Consider the following 16,565-nt stretch of genomic DNA (forward strand, 5'->3'; position numbering starts at 1 on the left):
TTGTGATGTAGCTACATGTAATGGAAGTATCAAAGCCCTCCAGAACTGGGAGACACCAAATCTCTATTGTAAAATGGACAAATCGTATGATAAATTAATGCTTCACAACGACAAAAAAGAATGAACATTTAACAGGAGACCTACCCTCAACAAACTTCGAAGCACACAATACTGCATTGTTAACAATACTGCACTGTTAATATAGGCACTATGTTGTGTAGAGCTCTAAGACTCACTCATCTAGTGTAACTGAAACTTATACGTGTTGAGCTGTACTACAGTTATATTAAAAAGAAAAATTCAATTGATATGTATGCTAAACTTCAATAAAATTTACTTTAAAGAATACCGCAGGTAAAATTTCTGGGGTGTCCAAGCACAACTCAGTGCTATTCACTAAATACGAGGTTTTGTTGGGTGTTCAGCCTACATGTCTCTTCTCTGGTTGTGCCCTGGCAGGCATGTTCATATTCTCTATATGAGGACCAGCCCAGGATGAGCTTTGGGACAGTAGGCTGTGTGTAGGTGGAATCTACTATAGAAGTACGGACATGAGTCTGGATCTACTGATTGACCCGAAGATGACTGAAAACTTCATGACCATCACCCAAGTACCAGGCCTTTCGTGTATTAATGCTTAGGACATAAAACCCATGACTAGGAACTAGATCCGTAGCTGCTCTTCTCTGTCTTGCACTGAAAGATCCCTTTGCATCATCTCAAGTCTGAAATAGGAGAGCCAAGGTACTGTTTGTCTTGTATAGCGAGTTCCTAAGCAGAAGTAGGAGGGAGGATCGGATTGTGAAAAGAAGGATGTGACTCTTTTTAGCTTCTTCCAGCAATTTCCATAGATCTTGCCTGTGAGATTTAAGCTCAAGTCCACACAGATGATTTCTGGGCTCCCAACCCTACCTCTCATGATGCACAAGCAACACACTCATATCCTAGAAACCCCCCTGGGAGCTTTAAGAGGAGAAAGAAAAAGGAGAGGCATAGTTTGTGAAGATATACATGATCTAGACCTGCAGCAGAATGGTCTGCCACTGGATTCAATACACTGAGAGACACTGACACTAAATTACTCAGGAAGTTGGCAGGTTTTCCTGGAGAGCCTGTCAGAAAACAAAACCGTGTTGCTATCAGAGAATGTTTATTTGGCACTGGAAAGAAAATGGAAACCATAGAGCCTTGAAATAAAATTTGAGAAGTGCGGCCAAGCACCTGTCAACAGAGTGGACAGGTATCCGGTGAATATGGGCTCCTCGTTCATCTTGTCTCGTCTGTGGTCTTGGCAGCCTAAGAATTGAACACTGTGGTGACTCAGAAAGTCATATCTGGAATGCATTTTCCCTATCTTCTTCAATGTCTATTACCAAAATCAAGTGTTCTCTCGCTACCGTCAATCATCCTTAACCTTTAATTTTTCTAATTGTTTCATATAACTAAAAAGTATTACATTGTATTAGGGAGGATTCAAAAATAGATATAATTGGAAATATTTTATAAACCTAATAATTCCCCCTCCAGAGACAAATGTAGTTTTTTTAAGTTTATTTATTTATATTGAGAGAGAGAGAGAGAGAGAGAGAGGCAGAGAGAGGAGAGAGAGAGAACCCCAAGCAGGCTCTGCATTCTTGGCACAGAGCCCAGTGTGGGGCTTGAACTCATAAACCGTGAGATCATGAGCTGAGTCGAAATCAAGAGTCGAATGCTTAACTGACTGAGTCACCCAGGCACCCTGACAAATGTGTATTAAGAGATTTTCCTGTGGGCTTTTTAAAGTTTCACTATTAAAATTTTTTCAACAACATCAAAAGGTAAAGAAAAAATGACAGATACCTTGCACTTGCCACCCTACTTTCACACCTGTAAGCATTCTGTCATATTTGTTCCTGAACTCTCTTAATAAAAATAAAAATATAATATTAAAAATATAACTACAGCCTCATTTTACTCCCATTCCTTCCCAGAGGTGACCACTATCCTCGAGTTGGCATGTATCCCTTCTGCACATACTTTTCTGAGAAATAAAGAGATTTAGACAGACAGATGCTAAGTATATAGGCAGGTCTATTTTGTGAAATTTTCAAGTAGCACAAAGCCCCTCCTTTATAAACCTCACCGCTCACGTATTATTACAGAGCATAAAGCATTTGTGCATATACTATATCATTTAAATCTCACAATAAACATTGAAACTTTATTATTATTCTAGGTCTCTACTTTCTAGGCAAGGAGTCTGAAATAGAAGGAGTGTTGATTGTTTTCTTACAGGTGGTTCCACAGATAGTTAGCACAACTTTTGGCTCAAATCCTGGAGCCTCTTTACTCACCAGACTATTTTTTTCAGCCCATGTTTTGTTTAGGGTTTATTTTTGTAAAATATGGGGGGGGGGAACGTAATTTCTGGAGTTTACAATCTTGTGTTTCTGTGAATTTATTCTTTCCAGCTGGAATGTAGTATGTTTTGAGTCAAGGAGCATATTTTAAACTACTTGGCCCCCTCTGAGGGCATTTAGACGATCAGACATTATCAGCAAATATGCTGTCAACAATTACTGATGAATTTAAATTGACTCAAGAATAGTTCATGATAGAAAGACCAGGAGCTGACTGGTTCTCCAGTAGGTATCAGGTGAGGCGTTCTAAATCCTAGGACAGTTGTGATGCACCAAAAAATGCCAGCATTCCTATTACCACCACCCCTTCAACTTTCTGAACTTTGAGGACCCTTTACTGACTTTGAAGTCAATGAATTGTGAACCAGATTAGGACAAGAAGGACAATATGTTTTGTAAACCACAAAACCACAAAATAAATCCCTCCTGGCATTACCTTCTGGGGCAGAATTGAAATAAATAACCTTAGATGATTCATTTCCTACCAAATAAGCAAGGATGGGTTTATTGATATGTTAACAGGTCCCCAGACTTTATAGATTGAAGGCCATATAAAGTTTGAAACATAAGGGGAACTAAGGAGCTGCATTCTCAGCATCATCACACAGAGGATCAGGATTAAGTAGGGCATAGAAGCTTTCCCTCTGGGTAGACTGAGCCTACTTAAAAGTAGGGTTAGGGTTAGGGTTAGGTACTGATGAGGTGTGGGGTCTCGTATTTTACTGTTTCCGAGGAGAGAGATACTGCATTTTGCCCTGAAGTACCTTCTCCAGTTCTGGTTTCAATGACTGGGGTAAACCGACAGCCTGTCTTCCTGCGTTCTGTAGTAGAAATTAACACAGTGATGAATTCCTATGATGATAAGAACAATGAGGTTTCTGAGAAATATCATACGATTTCACTCATATGTGGAATTTAGGAAACAAAACAGATGAACTTAGGGGAAGGGAAGGAAAATAAGATAAAAAGAGAGGGAGTCAAACCATATGAGACTCTTAAATACAGAGAACAAACTGAGGGTTGCTGGAGGGCTGGTGGGTGGGAGTATGGGCTAGATGGGTGATGGGCATTAAGGAGGGCATTTGTTGAGATGAGCATTGGGTGTGATATGTAAGTGATGAATCAGTGGGTTCTACTCCAGAAACCAATACTGCACTGCATGTGAACTAACTTGATTTTAAATAAGTTAAAAAAAAAAAAGGACAATTGGGTTTCTAACTCCTGTTTTGTTATACAGTGTCAGACTTCAGTCTGAAGAAGAAGCAATGGAGGAGGGATCTGAAAAGCCCGGACAGTGCCCTTAACTGCAGATGTCCATCATTCTGGACTATAGACCGCATCCAGTCTGGATTTCCAGGCCTCCGCTCCTAACTTAGTCTCAGCCCAGAGCTGTGCTTCATTCATGGCCCACTCCCCACATTCGCCCCAAACCCTTGCAATCCACACCCCCACCCCGGCCATTTCCACCTCACATCTAACCATGAAGCCCAGTCAAACCCGTTTCGCTGTCTCTGAGCTCCCAAGAGTCAGGGCCTGTTCGCAGATTTAGCCATCCACCCCACTCACTGTCACCGCCCGTCTGGCACTTACCCGCAGTCCTGTAGCCAGTCTTCAATCTTACTGATCGGATTCCCTGGAAATAGCAGAGAGCAGATCGCCGTGAGAGCTAAAGGAGGCCAGGCTTCCTCCCTGCAACTCAGCCTGTTCTGCAAGTTTGTCCTTATGTAAGCCGTACCATGACCCCTTTCCCCCCACAAAGCTTTTCTGTAAGAGATGAGAGAATTCTCCCATGTATAAAAATAGTGGGTGTTTCTTCTCTCTCTGCTTCCCGCCCCCTTCTGCCTGGATTGTGGAAAATGCCCAGGATGGCAGGCCCACGGCTCCCTTTTCCTCAAGGTTTGGGAACAGGGGTGGATTCTTCTCTAACAAAATTTAAAAAATAATAATAATAAAAAGAAAAAGACAACAAAAAAATCAGAATTTTGTGCTTACACTTTTGTTTTCTGCCAAATAAGCAAGGATGGATTTATTTATATAAAAGTTTTTTTGTTTTTTTTTTAACTCTTAGGTCTACAGTCTCATTTGAACCTCTAAGAAGCTGTGAGAGGCACATAGAAAACGTACTACCACGACTTGAGGTATGACCACTTCAATCAGACAAACACGCCTGTGAGAGGTAAGTGACTAGCCAAAGGTCACACAGCTCCCTAGCAGCGGAGTTGAAGTCAGAGTCTCAGCATCCACTTGAGTGTAACCTTGTTGCACAGACAAAATAAAAATGCCCCAAAGCATTCAAGAGAACCCTGACCTCAGGCCCTTATAGCCCGGGATGATGCAACAATGTGCTTTCTTTTTCCTCATCTTATGCCTATCTCTCTCTCTCTCTCCCACAATCTATATCTTGTATCATTTCACTCTTCTTCCTTTAAACTCATTAAACCCATCAAAATGAGCCTCCCTGAAGGCCTAGCCTCACCCAGGAAACCACTGCCCACGCTCTGCAGACCTGTGCCCGTGGGCACATTTTCCCCAGCACCAGGCGATGTGGAAGTCTATTTGTGGTCTAACTGCCTCTTACCTTCCTGGAAAACGTCATCCAGGCTGGAAGGCTCAGGATCTGAGACATCTTGCAGGATGGCCCCAGCCTCCTCTTCCAAGACCTGGGTCTGCCAGTGGCGGCTCTGCCGGAGCCAGGCCCGCCGCTTCTCCCAGGACGTGGGGCTCAGCACAGAGCCCTCCATGGCCCTGGCTCAGACTTCAGGGCCTCCCGCCACGTAATGCTGTTCTTCTGAGAGCTGAAACACAGTGATAGCCCCCTCATCGTCCGTTCAGAAGCCACCCCAGGGTTGCCCCACAACTCCCCAGCTCTGCATCAAGGAGCATGACCTCTGTGCCCATCCAGGAAGAGGGAGGAGATGTCCAGCCCTTCCTCTGTCTTCCAAAAGAAAAAAAAAAAATGTTCTGAAATATACCAGGGCAAGTCTTTCAAATCAGCAAATCTGGCAATTTCGAACATCTTATGATGTAAAGGACATTGAGAAAGTTCTTCTAACATAAAAGAACTGCTACTTCTCATGAAAGTTGACATACTATATTAAAAAACAACTTTTGGGGGCATGTAGGTGGCTCAGTCAGTTGAGTGTCTGACTCTTAACTTTGGCTCACGTCATAATCCCAGGGTTGTGGGATCTGTGCTGAGTGAGGAGCTTGGTTAAGATTTTCTCTCTCTCTCTCTCTCACTCTCTCTCCCTCTGCCCCTCTCCCCTGCTGGTGTGCGTGCTCTCTGTGTAAAACAAAACAAAACAAAACAAAACAAAATAAAACAAAACAAAATAAACTTTCTCTAATCCTTAATGATGTTGCCTCTCAGAAGCTTCCATTAAAATTAGAATATCTTTAGGGGTGCCTGGGTGGCTCAGTCAGTTGGGCATCTGACTTTGGCTCAAGTCATGATCTCACGGTTTGTGAGTTCGAGCCCCGCGTCGGGCTCTGTGCTGACAGCTCAGAGCCTGGAGCTTGCTTCACTTCTGTGTCTCCTTCTCTCGCTGCCCCTCCCCCACTTGCACTCTGTCTCTCTCTGTCTCTCAAAAATAGATAAATGTTAAAAAAATTAGAATATCTTTACATTTGCAATGTATACAATTCACTTTATTTGATCTTCATAGAGATGCATGAAGAATTTCCAGGTCTGAAAGGTTAAACAACTTTTTCTAAGGTGCCACAGCCAAGATGTCACTCCAGCTACAGTCATTCTGAGTTTGTTGTTTGTTTTGTTTCGTTTCCTGTTTTATGTATTAGGGATCCGCATAAGATTTCTCTTGGAAAAGAATTCCCATAATACAAACAACAAGGAGATGTGGCCTTATGCAATTAGCAGTCACAACCTCCAGGATCATTACTTTCTGATTTGTCAACCTCGGTTTCTCCATAGCTATGAGTTAACGCCTTGGTTCATCAATGCATTTATATATTTTTTTCTTTTTTCTTTGTTTTTAGTTTTTATTTTAGAGAGGTGGGGGGTGGGGGGGAGGGAGAGGGAGAGAGAATACTAAGCAGGCTCCACGCTGACGTGGGGCTCAGCCCCACAGCTGTTGAGACCATGACCTGAGCCAAAGTCGAATCAGAGGTTCAACCGACTGAGCCATCCAGGTGCCCCAATGCATTCATATTTCATTTAACACTGCCCACTCAACATCTCTTGTGTTCCTCCCAAAGATGCATTCTGATGGCACTAGCCACTTATTCAAAGAGGAAGAAGGAGGGGAAAAAATCACTCAGCTGTCCAAATAGAGCTTACAAAGCCTTGAGGCTGATGTACCTAGAGGTACATTCACTGGCTTATACTCTGTCCTACCTCTTCCCTCCTGCTACTCTCACTCAGCCCGTACGGTGAACAAGTAGAAGTGGGACCAGAGCTCTTCGGGGTCTCATCTGTCTCCTCCCCAGAGCTGCCACCAACAGCTTCTTCTTCATCGCTGTGCTTTTAATTGTTCGAGCAAGGGAGGGGTGCCTGGGTGGTTCAGTCCACTGAGTGTCCAACTTTGGCTCAGGTCATGACCTCACAGTCCGTGAGTTCCAGCCCCACGTCAGTCTCTGTGCTGACAGCTCAGAGCCTGGAGCCTGCTTGGGATTCTGTGTCTCCCTCTCTCTCTGCCCCTTCCCTGCTCATGCTCTGCCTGTCTCTCTCTCTCTCTCTTTCAAAAAACAAATAAACATTAAAAAATTTTTTTTAATTGTTGGAGCAAAGGAAAACAACAGGAAAAGAATAAGAATGCCAGTTTCCTTAGACTTCTTATTCTTCAAGGACTTAAAAACAAGATCATTAGGGAGGTATTCAACAATTTAGGCCCTAAAACAGCTATTTTTGAGAAGAACATCCGGAACATAAGATGCCTTCCTAGGGCAATGAAATTGTTTTGGATGCCTCTGCTTGCTACAGACAAAACATATCCAGAAACAAAGAATACATAGTTACTGTTGTCTGAGCTAAATTCTTTCACTTGTGTCCAGCCCAACAGCAAAAATATCCTCCAAGGAGAGACAGCAGCCGGCACTTTGAGAAGTTGTTAACCCAGAGCACCCGGCTCTTCATCCACTGTTTGTGCCTTTTAAGGCAAATTAAATGAATAAATTAAGCTTGTGACGCAGAGAAGCCACAAAGAGGCGGTGCAGAAAAAAACTTGTCCTTTAGACAGAGATGCTGTGAGGTGATAAAAAGGAGGATGAAATTACCACTAGGAAGAACTGAGGAAAAGAGTCTAAAAAGCTTTGACTGGGGTTTATTTACCAAGTTCTTCACCTTCAAAATATTGAATAGGTTGGTGTTAGTTGGTCCAAAGAAGAAAACATCAAAGGCTGACTTGCCTACTGTCTTTAATTCCCAGAGTAATTGGACCTCATCTCAAACACAAGAATTCTTCAGCTCACAAAGGAGAGGTTTTTTTTGGCGATGAGGGGGATTTAAAAGGAAGGCAGCAGGGCAGGAAAAAAGGAGGGGAGGAAGAAGTGAAGAAAGGAAGAAAGAAAGGAAGGAGGGAAGGAAGGAAGGAGGGAAGGGAAGAGGGAGAGAGGGAGGGAGGAAAGGAGAAGAAGGAGGGAGGAGAGGAAAGAGGGAGGGAGGAGAAAAAGGAGGGAAGGAAAGAAGGAAAGAAAGAATATATGACTCCCACACTTTACTCTGCCACTTGCTAGTGGTATGACCTTGGAAATTTCAGTCCATTTCTCTGTTCTCAGTTGCTCAACTGGGACATTATGCTCTAAAATTTGATGCTTCTCATACCATAAATTTGTGATGTGTCATTTTACAGTTAAACCCCTATAAGGCCAGCAGAGTGTCCGAATCTCACCAGTGGAGATGGTAGATAGACGCCTCTACTTGGGTTTCAACATCTTCTGTGATAGGAATTCTATTCTACATTCCTCCACATCTTGGAAAATATATTACACGCATATAGGCTAAGTTCCTCTTTGCCTCCTGAAAATGCTTATCTCCTTTTAAACCCTACACTTTTGTCATGTTCTTTCCCCTCTCCATCTGCCTCTTCCTCAGCCTTTGACATACTTCACTTGCAAAGCCCACTCTTAACCAACCTTCTTCATGAAGTCAGACCCGGGTTCTATAGCCTACAATAGTCACCTTCACGGATTTCCTTCCCTGCCCATTTTTTCTTCTTAGTCCTTATCACTAACATAGTTGATATTTTATTTGTTAATCCTATTTATTGTTTGCTCTTCTGACTGGAATATAAACTCCACAAGGACAGAGATTTTGTCTGGGTTGTTCACTGCTGTATCCCTAATGCATAAAACCGAGAGGAATTCATTGTAGTTACTTAGGAAATACTTATTCTCTAAACGAATGAATGTTCAGTAGGTGACTATTCCCCAAAGGAGCCCATTGCTTTACAGATTCATCATAACCTAAGAGACCTATGTAGGGAGATCAGCTTCCAAAGGGTTAACAATGAACTTATAACTGTGTGCTACTAAGCATGTAACAATGTTTCCATCTTCAAGTTGGGAGAAAAGAGATGAATTTGAGAGTCTAAGACTTGTTTCTGTTCTAGGAGCTCCTATAATTATGAAAAGAAGTTGTAATTTCTTAACTATTCCTTTCTGTTTTAAGTTTATTATTATTATTATTTTTAGTAATCTCTACACCTAATGTGGGTCTCGAACTCCTGACCATGAGATTAAGGGTCCCATGCTCTTCCGACTGAGCCAGCCAGGCACCCCTTCTTAACTATTCTTATTTGCTCTTCTGTCCTATGCACAAAGGTTTTACTCAGTGTAAATACCTACGGGAGAAAGCCCATGGAAACAGAATCTGCAATGAATAAGTGTTCCAAAGAAGGGCTTATAAATAAATGACCATTATGGTTACAGCAACAGAAAGGCTAGACAAGTTAAGGTCTCTACCACCCACTGAGAATGACAGCCATTTTTGGAACAATTTGTGCGAGAATGGAATACTTTCTTCACCTGGGGAAGCGACACGGTTTCAAGTCTGAAAGAAAGGATGCCAGCCGTATCTAAGCTAATCTCAACCTTGGCAAACTGGTCACGGGCTCAGAGAATTGAGCAATTCTCCCAATCTCTGCCACAGAGACCTGTTCACGGGTGTTATGTGGGAGCGAGAAGCTCAGCGATGTTATGAGGGAGGGAGGGATAGAACTGTCTGGTTAGCGGTTGCAGGGAGGAAGCTGTGCTGCTGAGAGGTAGGAAACTGAGTATTCTTTGTGGGAATCTGGAGGAAGTGGCACATGATATCAGAGAAGCACATCAGCAGTGACAAGTGTTAGAAAGAATTGAAGGATGGATGGGTGCACGCAGCGGTCGAAATGGCACCTTTGAAGGCCTTGGGACCTCATGTAAGAGAGGGAAGGGTGTGGAGCTATTTCCTTCAGACAAGTTACACAAACACACCCACATGTGCCACAGAGTGTGGTGCAGTGTAAAGAGTGTTGACCGGGAGGAATCGGGAGACGTGGACATTCTTTCAAACTTTTTGTCCGATCCATTGACGTCTGGCAAGCCAATTACATTCTTTCCTTGGGGAGCAGTTTCATCCTCTTGAAAATGAATTGGTGGGATTCGATGTTGTGTACATTTACCTTCGAGACCAATGTATACGAATTTATTTGAGTTGGGTTTCAAATACCTGTATGGCTACTATCTGTAAAAGCAAATGCCTTTGTATCATTTTCCCCGTACGCATTAGGAAATGGTCCAGCGGCCTCTGGTGTTACTTCCCACTTGGCAGATTCCTTTTTAAGGTGGCCCTGGCTTATGAGGTTCCTACACTTCCAACTTTCATTGACCCAGGAAAGCGGTGAGTCTTGAGTCTTTGAACGAGGGAAGCTGAGAAGGAACCCAAATGAGCGTGATTCCATTAGGTGTTACTGCCCTTTTTTCAACTTTTCCACTTCTTTTTCTTTGGCTTATGCTGTGTCATCCACAGCATATTCTATCCAGACAAATTCTGTCTACACTTTGAAGGCTGATTCAAGTCATTGCTTCTCTTACCTGCCTCTAGCAACTGCCACATGTGCCTCTACCACACCCAGCAAGAGGTACATGGTCACCCATCGGTCGTTATGTGTCACTCCTCATCAACCCTCCCCCAAGCCCCAACTCAGACACGGCATCATACCTTTGCAACAGGAAGAGCTCAGCAAATGCTGTACCTGCAGAGACGTGAGAATCAGACTGGCGCTGAGAAACTACCCTCGTTTAGTAGGTGTTACGGGACAGGTGCTCCTGACTTTCCACAAGGTCCCAAATCCTAATGTATATATATATTTTATACCTTGTAGAGAAGAGGAAAGAGGCTTGGGGCATAGTCATGCTGATCCTTTCTTGATGGAACGTAGGGGTCACATGGGTTTGACCAAAATTTTGCAACACTTGAATTACCAAATTCTTCTATATTTAAAAAATTATTTTTCCAGAGTGTTCCATTCTAAGTTTCCATTCCTTGGTCAGAGGTTCCTTTTGGAATCTGATTGTTATCTTTCTTGATGCTGGTTTATATTACAAAATTGTACTTAATCTAACTTCTATGAGGAAGGAAGTCCTAGCTTGCTGGTACTTTTCCCTGATGTTCCTACGAACTGCCCGCCCCCTCAACCCAAAAAATTCCACACTACTTCTGTTGCTATTTACCTGAATTACCCCTTAAAAGCCTTATTTCGCCCTTCTGCTCTCATTTCCAGCCCTTTGCCCTTTCCTCTTTTCTCCAGTTCTCTAAAGGTTCACTCCCCAAATATTTCTCCACAACCTGTCCAATGTTCTGGAATCTGACTACAACAAATAGAGTAGGAAGGAATTCTCTTTGTTCTGAGGATGTTATAGTTAAAAGTAGAAATTTCAGCTGATAGGATGGAAATTAGACAAAAGAAGATTCAGGAAATAAGAGCTTTGAAATGAATATCTTCTAATGAAAATCATCAGCAGAAGCAGAGAGTTTAGTATCAGGAGAAAACCTTTGTAGTTCTGTCATTGTTACTACACTGAGAACATCATATACCTCAAGTATGTTTTTCTAAGGGATGTAGTCAGATTCGCTACATGGGTAAGTCAAAGTGATAGGTGCTAATAATAACTGGGATGTGTAGAGTACCTTATATTTATCCATAAGATCTTCCTGTAAACACTATCACTTAATCAAGACAATCACCTTTGAGCTAATTACTGTTATGTGAAACTCAGGAAGATATGTGACTTACCCAGGGTCATATATTTAGGATTTTGTAATGCTGAGATTTAAACTCAGGTTGGTCTGACTCTAGTTGTGTGGTCTTTCCATTAATTACAGAACAGGAAAATAACCTAATATCACCACCCAAGTATCAGTGGTACATGTAATTTGGGATAAAAGAAAGGAGAAACTATTTTTGTAAATTATCCATTTCACATGCTATATAAACTCTCTACTTTATAGCCCGGTATAGAAGAGACAGTGTAAACCAAAATAAATTTATCCTTGGCTTTGTGACAGTCTTCGTGAAGGAAGTGTTGCTTCATTTGGTTATTAGCATAGTTTTCCTTCTGAACTCCAACTAGATTATGATGCAGTTTTGCTTTTGTCAGGCTTACAGAGTGTTTCAGCAACGAGGGTCCAACTAGGTTCTAGTTGAGGGGAAAAGGGCTGCCTAGAATTGCACATTACTTTCGGATAGTTGGGTTGGTTATGGGCGCTCAGTGGCTTGAAGCAATTGATATTTATCATAACTTGGTATGGAACTATTTAAATATTAAAAAAAAAATTTTAACATTTATTCATTATTGAGAGACAGAGAGAGACAGAGCAGAAGCACGGGAGGGGCAGAGAGAGAGGGGGAGACACAAAATCCGAAGTAGGCTCCAGGCTCCCAGCTGTCGGCATGTAGTCTGACACGGGGCTCGAACCCACGAGCAAGGAGATCATGACCTGAGCTGAAGTCGGACACTCAACCAACTGAGCCACCCAGGTGCCCCTATTTAAAATTTTTTTTTTTAATTTTGTTTTGAGAGAGAGCACAAGTGGGGAAGGGGCGGAGAGAGAAGGGGACAGAATATCTGAAGTGGGCTCTGTGCTGATACCAGCAAGTTTGATGCAGGGCTCGAACTCACCAGCTGTGAAATCATGACCTGAGCTGAAGTGGAACACTCAACCGACTGAGCCATCCAGGCACCCCGGAACTATTGAAATATTTTAACAATCATTATGGATCTAACATTTTGTACCTGTTAAATATCAGCTGTTTGCAGGTATCTCAAGGGGGTATTTTTAAGGGACCCAGTAAGGATGGCCAACTTTTGAGAAGGAAAACTGTAGAAAGAGCAAGAGCCTTGGAATCAGAATAAACCTTGTTTGGAATCACAGTTCTATCTCCCTACTGCATATGTAAATGGTAACTTACCTGTCCCCTCTAAACCTAAGTTTCTTCATAAGTAAAACAGGTAACATACAACTAGTTGAGCTCTAGGGAGCTAATATCAGGTAATGTATGTTAAGTCCCTGATGTATAAGGGAGGTGCTTCATAAAGGATAGCAGTTATTATTATTAATCTTCCCTCAGTCTAAACCATTCACTAAAGTTGGGACATTTCCAGGAATAAGAAGGAAGAAAGAGTGAGCAACATGATACAGTAGTGTGTGTAAAATCCATATGGTGAAAGAGGGGTGTTGCTGTTAAGCAGAAATGAAACATAAACACTAAGTAGGTCCTTCCTTCTTAATGCCCAAAGGGACCAGAGAGACCATTTAATCCCAGTCAGTCATTTTGAAAAAGAGGAGTGGGGAGGGAGGGAGAGAGGGAGAAAGATAGGGAGACGGAAGGAGACAATGAGACAGGGAGAGAGAGAGAGAGAGAGAGAGAGGCTTATCTGAACTCACATAAAATATGATGGTTATAAGTGGGACTCAAAGTTCCCAAGTTCGGAGCCCCAAGTATACGCTTTTTCCTTTACATCACACAGCCTTCCTCATGCCACTCTGGTTTCCACTCTGGGGCTCCTCCCAGGGACATGTATCAGACAGACCTCTCTTCTCTTCTGTCTGTATCGTGCCTACACCCAACCAGGGCCTATAAACTGGGACTAAGAATGAAAACAAGCGTGGGAAGAGATAAGGAGGAAACAGAGTTTCCATGATGAGGCCCACAAGACCTTCTGCATCTCATTCGCATTTACAGCCAAGATACACACATATCACCCCCATTGCAAAGGCCTGTGGGAAATCCCAGGACAGCCATTTCTCTGTTTATAGATAGGACAATCTCCACCTCAAACCAGGTTGACTGCACCCCATTCAACACGCCCCCAACCTGCCCTATGCTCTCACGTTCCTTCACAGGTAGGAAATACACTCCTAATTTCTAGTTATCTTCCATGCCACCGCAGTTGGGAAGATCTTCAGAGCAAACATTACCCTGAGTATAGCCTTTGAGCATTCGGAGACGTCTGTGGTCTAAAGCAGCAGTTCAATCTATTTCAGGGAAAAGGGGGATGTTGTTTGACAATTCCAAGAAAAATTCCAGTTAATCAATATAACTATTTTACCCTCCTCTTTCACCACCTTTCTCCCCCAAATAATTTCAGCTGAATCAATACTGAAAGAAGACCACCAGAGACTACTTTCTCTCTCCTTCCCTTTCTTCCCTACGTCCACTTCCACAGTGTGAATGAGTTCCATGGAAGGCTTGTCAAGTACCACAGGAAACATTAAAGTTATACATTTGGAAAAGAGTCATTCGGTGCTCTCGGTGTTGGGAGATACTAATTTTTTTTCACCTGGATGGGCTCTAAAGCTAGCAGGACTAAGAAACATCTGTTCATCTGTCCTGGTGTGTAGATAGCTCAGTCTAGAGACAGAAGTGAGGGTGAGCAGCTTTCTTGGCACGTCTTTAATTCTTCATCCCTGTTTCCATGGTAATGCAGCTCTTTCCCTCATGGGCTCATTTTTATTCTCCCCTCTTATTTTTCACATATCTACACCCTCTCTTCTCAAAATCTATGTTTAAGCAATTCTGTGTTAGGCTTGGGTGTGGGCAGGGCACAAAGCACAGTGGGTACCAGAACACCCACTTCGATTTTGCCCTGCAGGTGGAAAACAGTTGTCAATTATCAAGTGGCAATAAATGTCTGATCTTTTCTCCTTACTGTAGCCTAGAGTGGGCCCACGAGTCATGATCTAAGCTGAGACCAAACCTCCTCTCCATTCTCCATTAGAATGAGAGTCATAAACCCTGAGCTAAAAATGACTGTTCTGATTCCTGTGGCCACTATGTAATGTTTAATCCCAAGGCTCCATCCCCCTTTCAGGGGCCAGGGAGTTGTGATGAAAGGTTATTAAGATGGCTTTAAACTCCCTGGGGTGTCCATGAATAAGAAATCATTTGTTAGATCTCTTTCTATCCCTCTTGTTACACCTTCTGCTTGTTAACCCCGATAGTATTCTAGTAGAGAGAGAGAGAGAGAGAGAAAATAAACCTGGCTTACCTTCCTCCTAATAATGCATCCTGTTACAGGATAATCATGCCAGATCTTTGGCTCCAATCACTCAAGCCTAACAACCCTTAAGTCTGTAAGCTTGGACACACAAGTTGAAAGCCTCCAACCTCCAACCTCCAACCTCCTATCCTCAGCCTCCCACATACTGTCTAAAAAGTCCCCTTGCCTAGACAGGCAGTCATTTGTGATAGACAGAGTCACCAGTACTCATAAATCCTCATGATCTTATCAAACCATTTCTGTGGGGCTCTTTTCTCTTGTCCTTGTTCTATGTTGGGGACCCGCCTCTTCACCACCCACTGGAAAGTGCAGGAGCATAGCGGGGGCCTGGGAAAACCCCAGTGCAAGGATCTTTCCACTCCTTTACCTTCCCCCAAACTCATGTAGGGAGTGACATGCTCAGCCTGGCTGCCTATAAGACAAAGGGTGCTGGAGGATCACAGACCACCCCCCATCCCAGATGAGGTAAGTCATGGAGCACAGACCCCCCATCCCACATAAGGTAAGTCATTAAGTGGTCAACATATCCACAGATCCATCTCTGAGATGGACAGTCTGGAAAACAACCCTCACAGGTGGTTATCTTTCTAGAACCTTCCCATTGAATTGGCCTGGCATTGTCCGATGGTGTGAATTCTCCCTCGTATCTAATCCCCGTATATCTTGCTACAGTTTATCTCTTCACCAGCTTTCTTCTGCAGCTTCTGAGGAAAGTAGTTACATCTGCAAAAGCAACATTAATTTCAGCTAGAGATTCCCACTTGTTCACCGTTATGGGAGCTGGAATGGAACCTACAGGGAAGTTGAGAAACTCTTCTCCTTGAGAACCTTTCAAAGTAAGGATCAGATTGGAATTACAGCACGAGGGAGTACAGCAAGACACAGAGAGGGACTTCCCAGGTGAGAAAGGTAAAAAAATTCTTAAATATTACTTCAGGCCATCAGAAGAACCCATGTTTTGTGACCCGACACAGAGTACCTTTCTGGGAATAGGAGGAGGGAAGAAAAAAAAAAAAAGGGATGTTTTGTTCCGCGAGGTAGTGATGAATTTTTTAAGGTTGAAGTCGAGAATGTGGGAAATTTGCTCCTGACTTTTCCCTTTTCTTGGCAATGTGATTTCTCTCCTACCTGCTTCCTATCTCCCAGCACCATCCCAAATCAGTATCATCTTAAAATTGAGGTGGAAATTATACTCACCTGTCTGCTGGTAGAGAGCAGCGTGTGAGGCAAAGCGGTTGTCAAAGCCCGGCCAAGCCCTTCCCAGGTATGGGGACCTGAGTGAGGACAGTGACAAAGTATCATATTGTATGTTGTACCTTTCTCTCTGTCCTCATGAAATTGCTGTTGCCAGCCCAGAAAGGGGAAGCGGAAATGAGAAAACACACACACACACACACACACACACACACACACACAGTCCCCGCCTCCTACCCCAGCCACATCCTTTGCTCTAGCTCTGGAGACTGAAGAACAAAAGATCTGAAGTCACTGAGCTCAGCACTAAGGAGCCCTTCCTGTCTGAGTGCTGCCTTGCTCTTTCCAAAACAAGAGATCTTTTCCTGTTAAGGGAAAGGCACAGCCTATTTAATAACATGTGCATGGGAGTCTTCCTACCATGTAACTGGAATCTCATTACTGTGATAAAGCTTGCTGTCCCCAGGAGGAGGAGTG

The 16,565-nt window shown here is 43.1% G+C and overlaps 1 protein-coding gene across 4 annotated transcripts in view; it reads right to left on the reverse strand.

The window, feature by feature from the left end:
• The window catches only part of TESPA1 (thymocyte expressed, positive selection associated 1), a 41,055-nt gene that overhangs the window by 9,231 nt on the left and 15,259 nt on the right, over positions 1 to 16,565 (reverse strand). For all 4 annotated transcript variants that reach the window (XM_042946774.1, XM_042946775.1, XM_042946772.1 and 1 more), the window contains 3 exons: positions 16,092 to 16,168; positions 4,978 to 5,194; positions 3,990 to 4,032 (listed from right to left, as the gene is read on the reverse strand). In XM_042946774.1, coding sequence (XP_042802708.1) covers positions 3,990 to 4,032; positions 4,978 to 5,140 — 206 coding nt within the window. In that variant the 5' untranslated portion in view covers positions 5,141 to 5,194; positions 16,092 to 16,168. The remainder of the gene's footprint in view (positions 1 to 3,989; positions 4,033 to 4,977; positions 5,195 to 16,091; positions 16,169 to 16,565) is intronic.

This window comes from Panthera leo, chromosome B4 (genome assembly GCF_018350215.1).
Source record: "Panthera leo isolate Ple1 chromosome B4, P.leo_Ple1_pat1.1, whole genome shotgun sequence".
Classification (NCBI taxonomy): Eukaryota; Metazoa; Chordata; class Mammalia; order Carnivora; family Felidae; genus Panthera; species Panthera leo.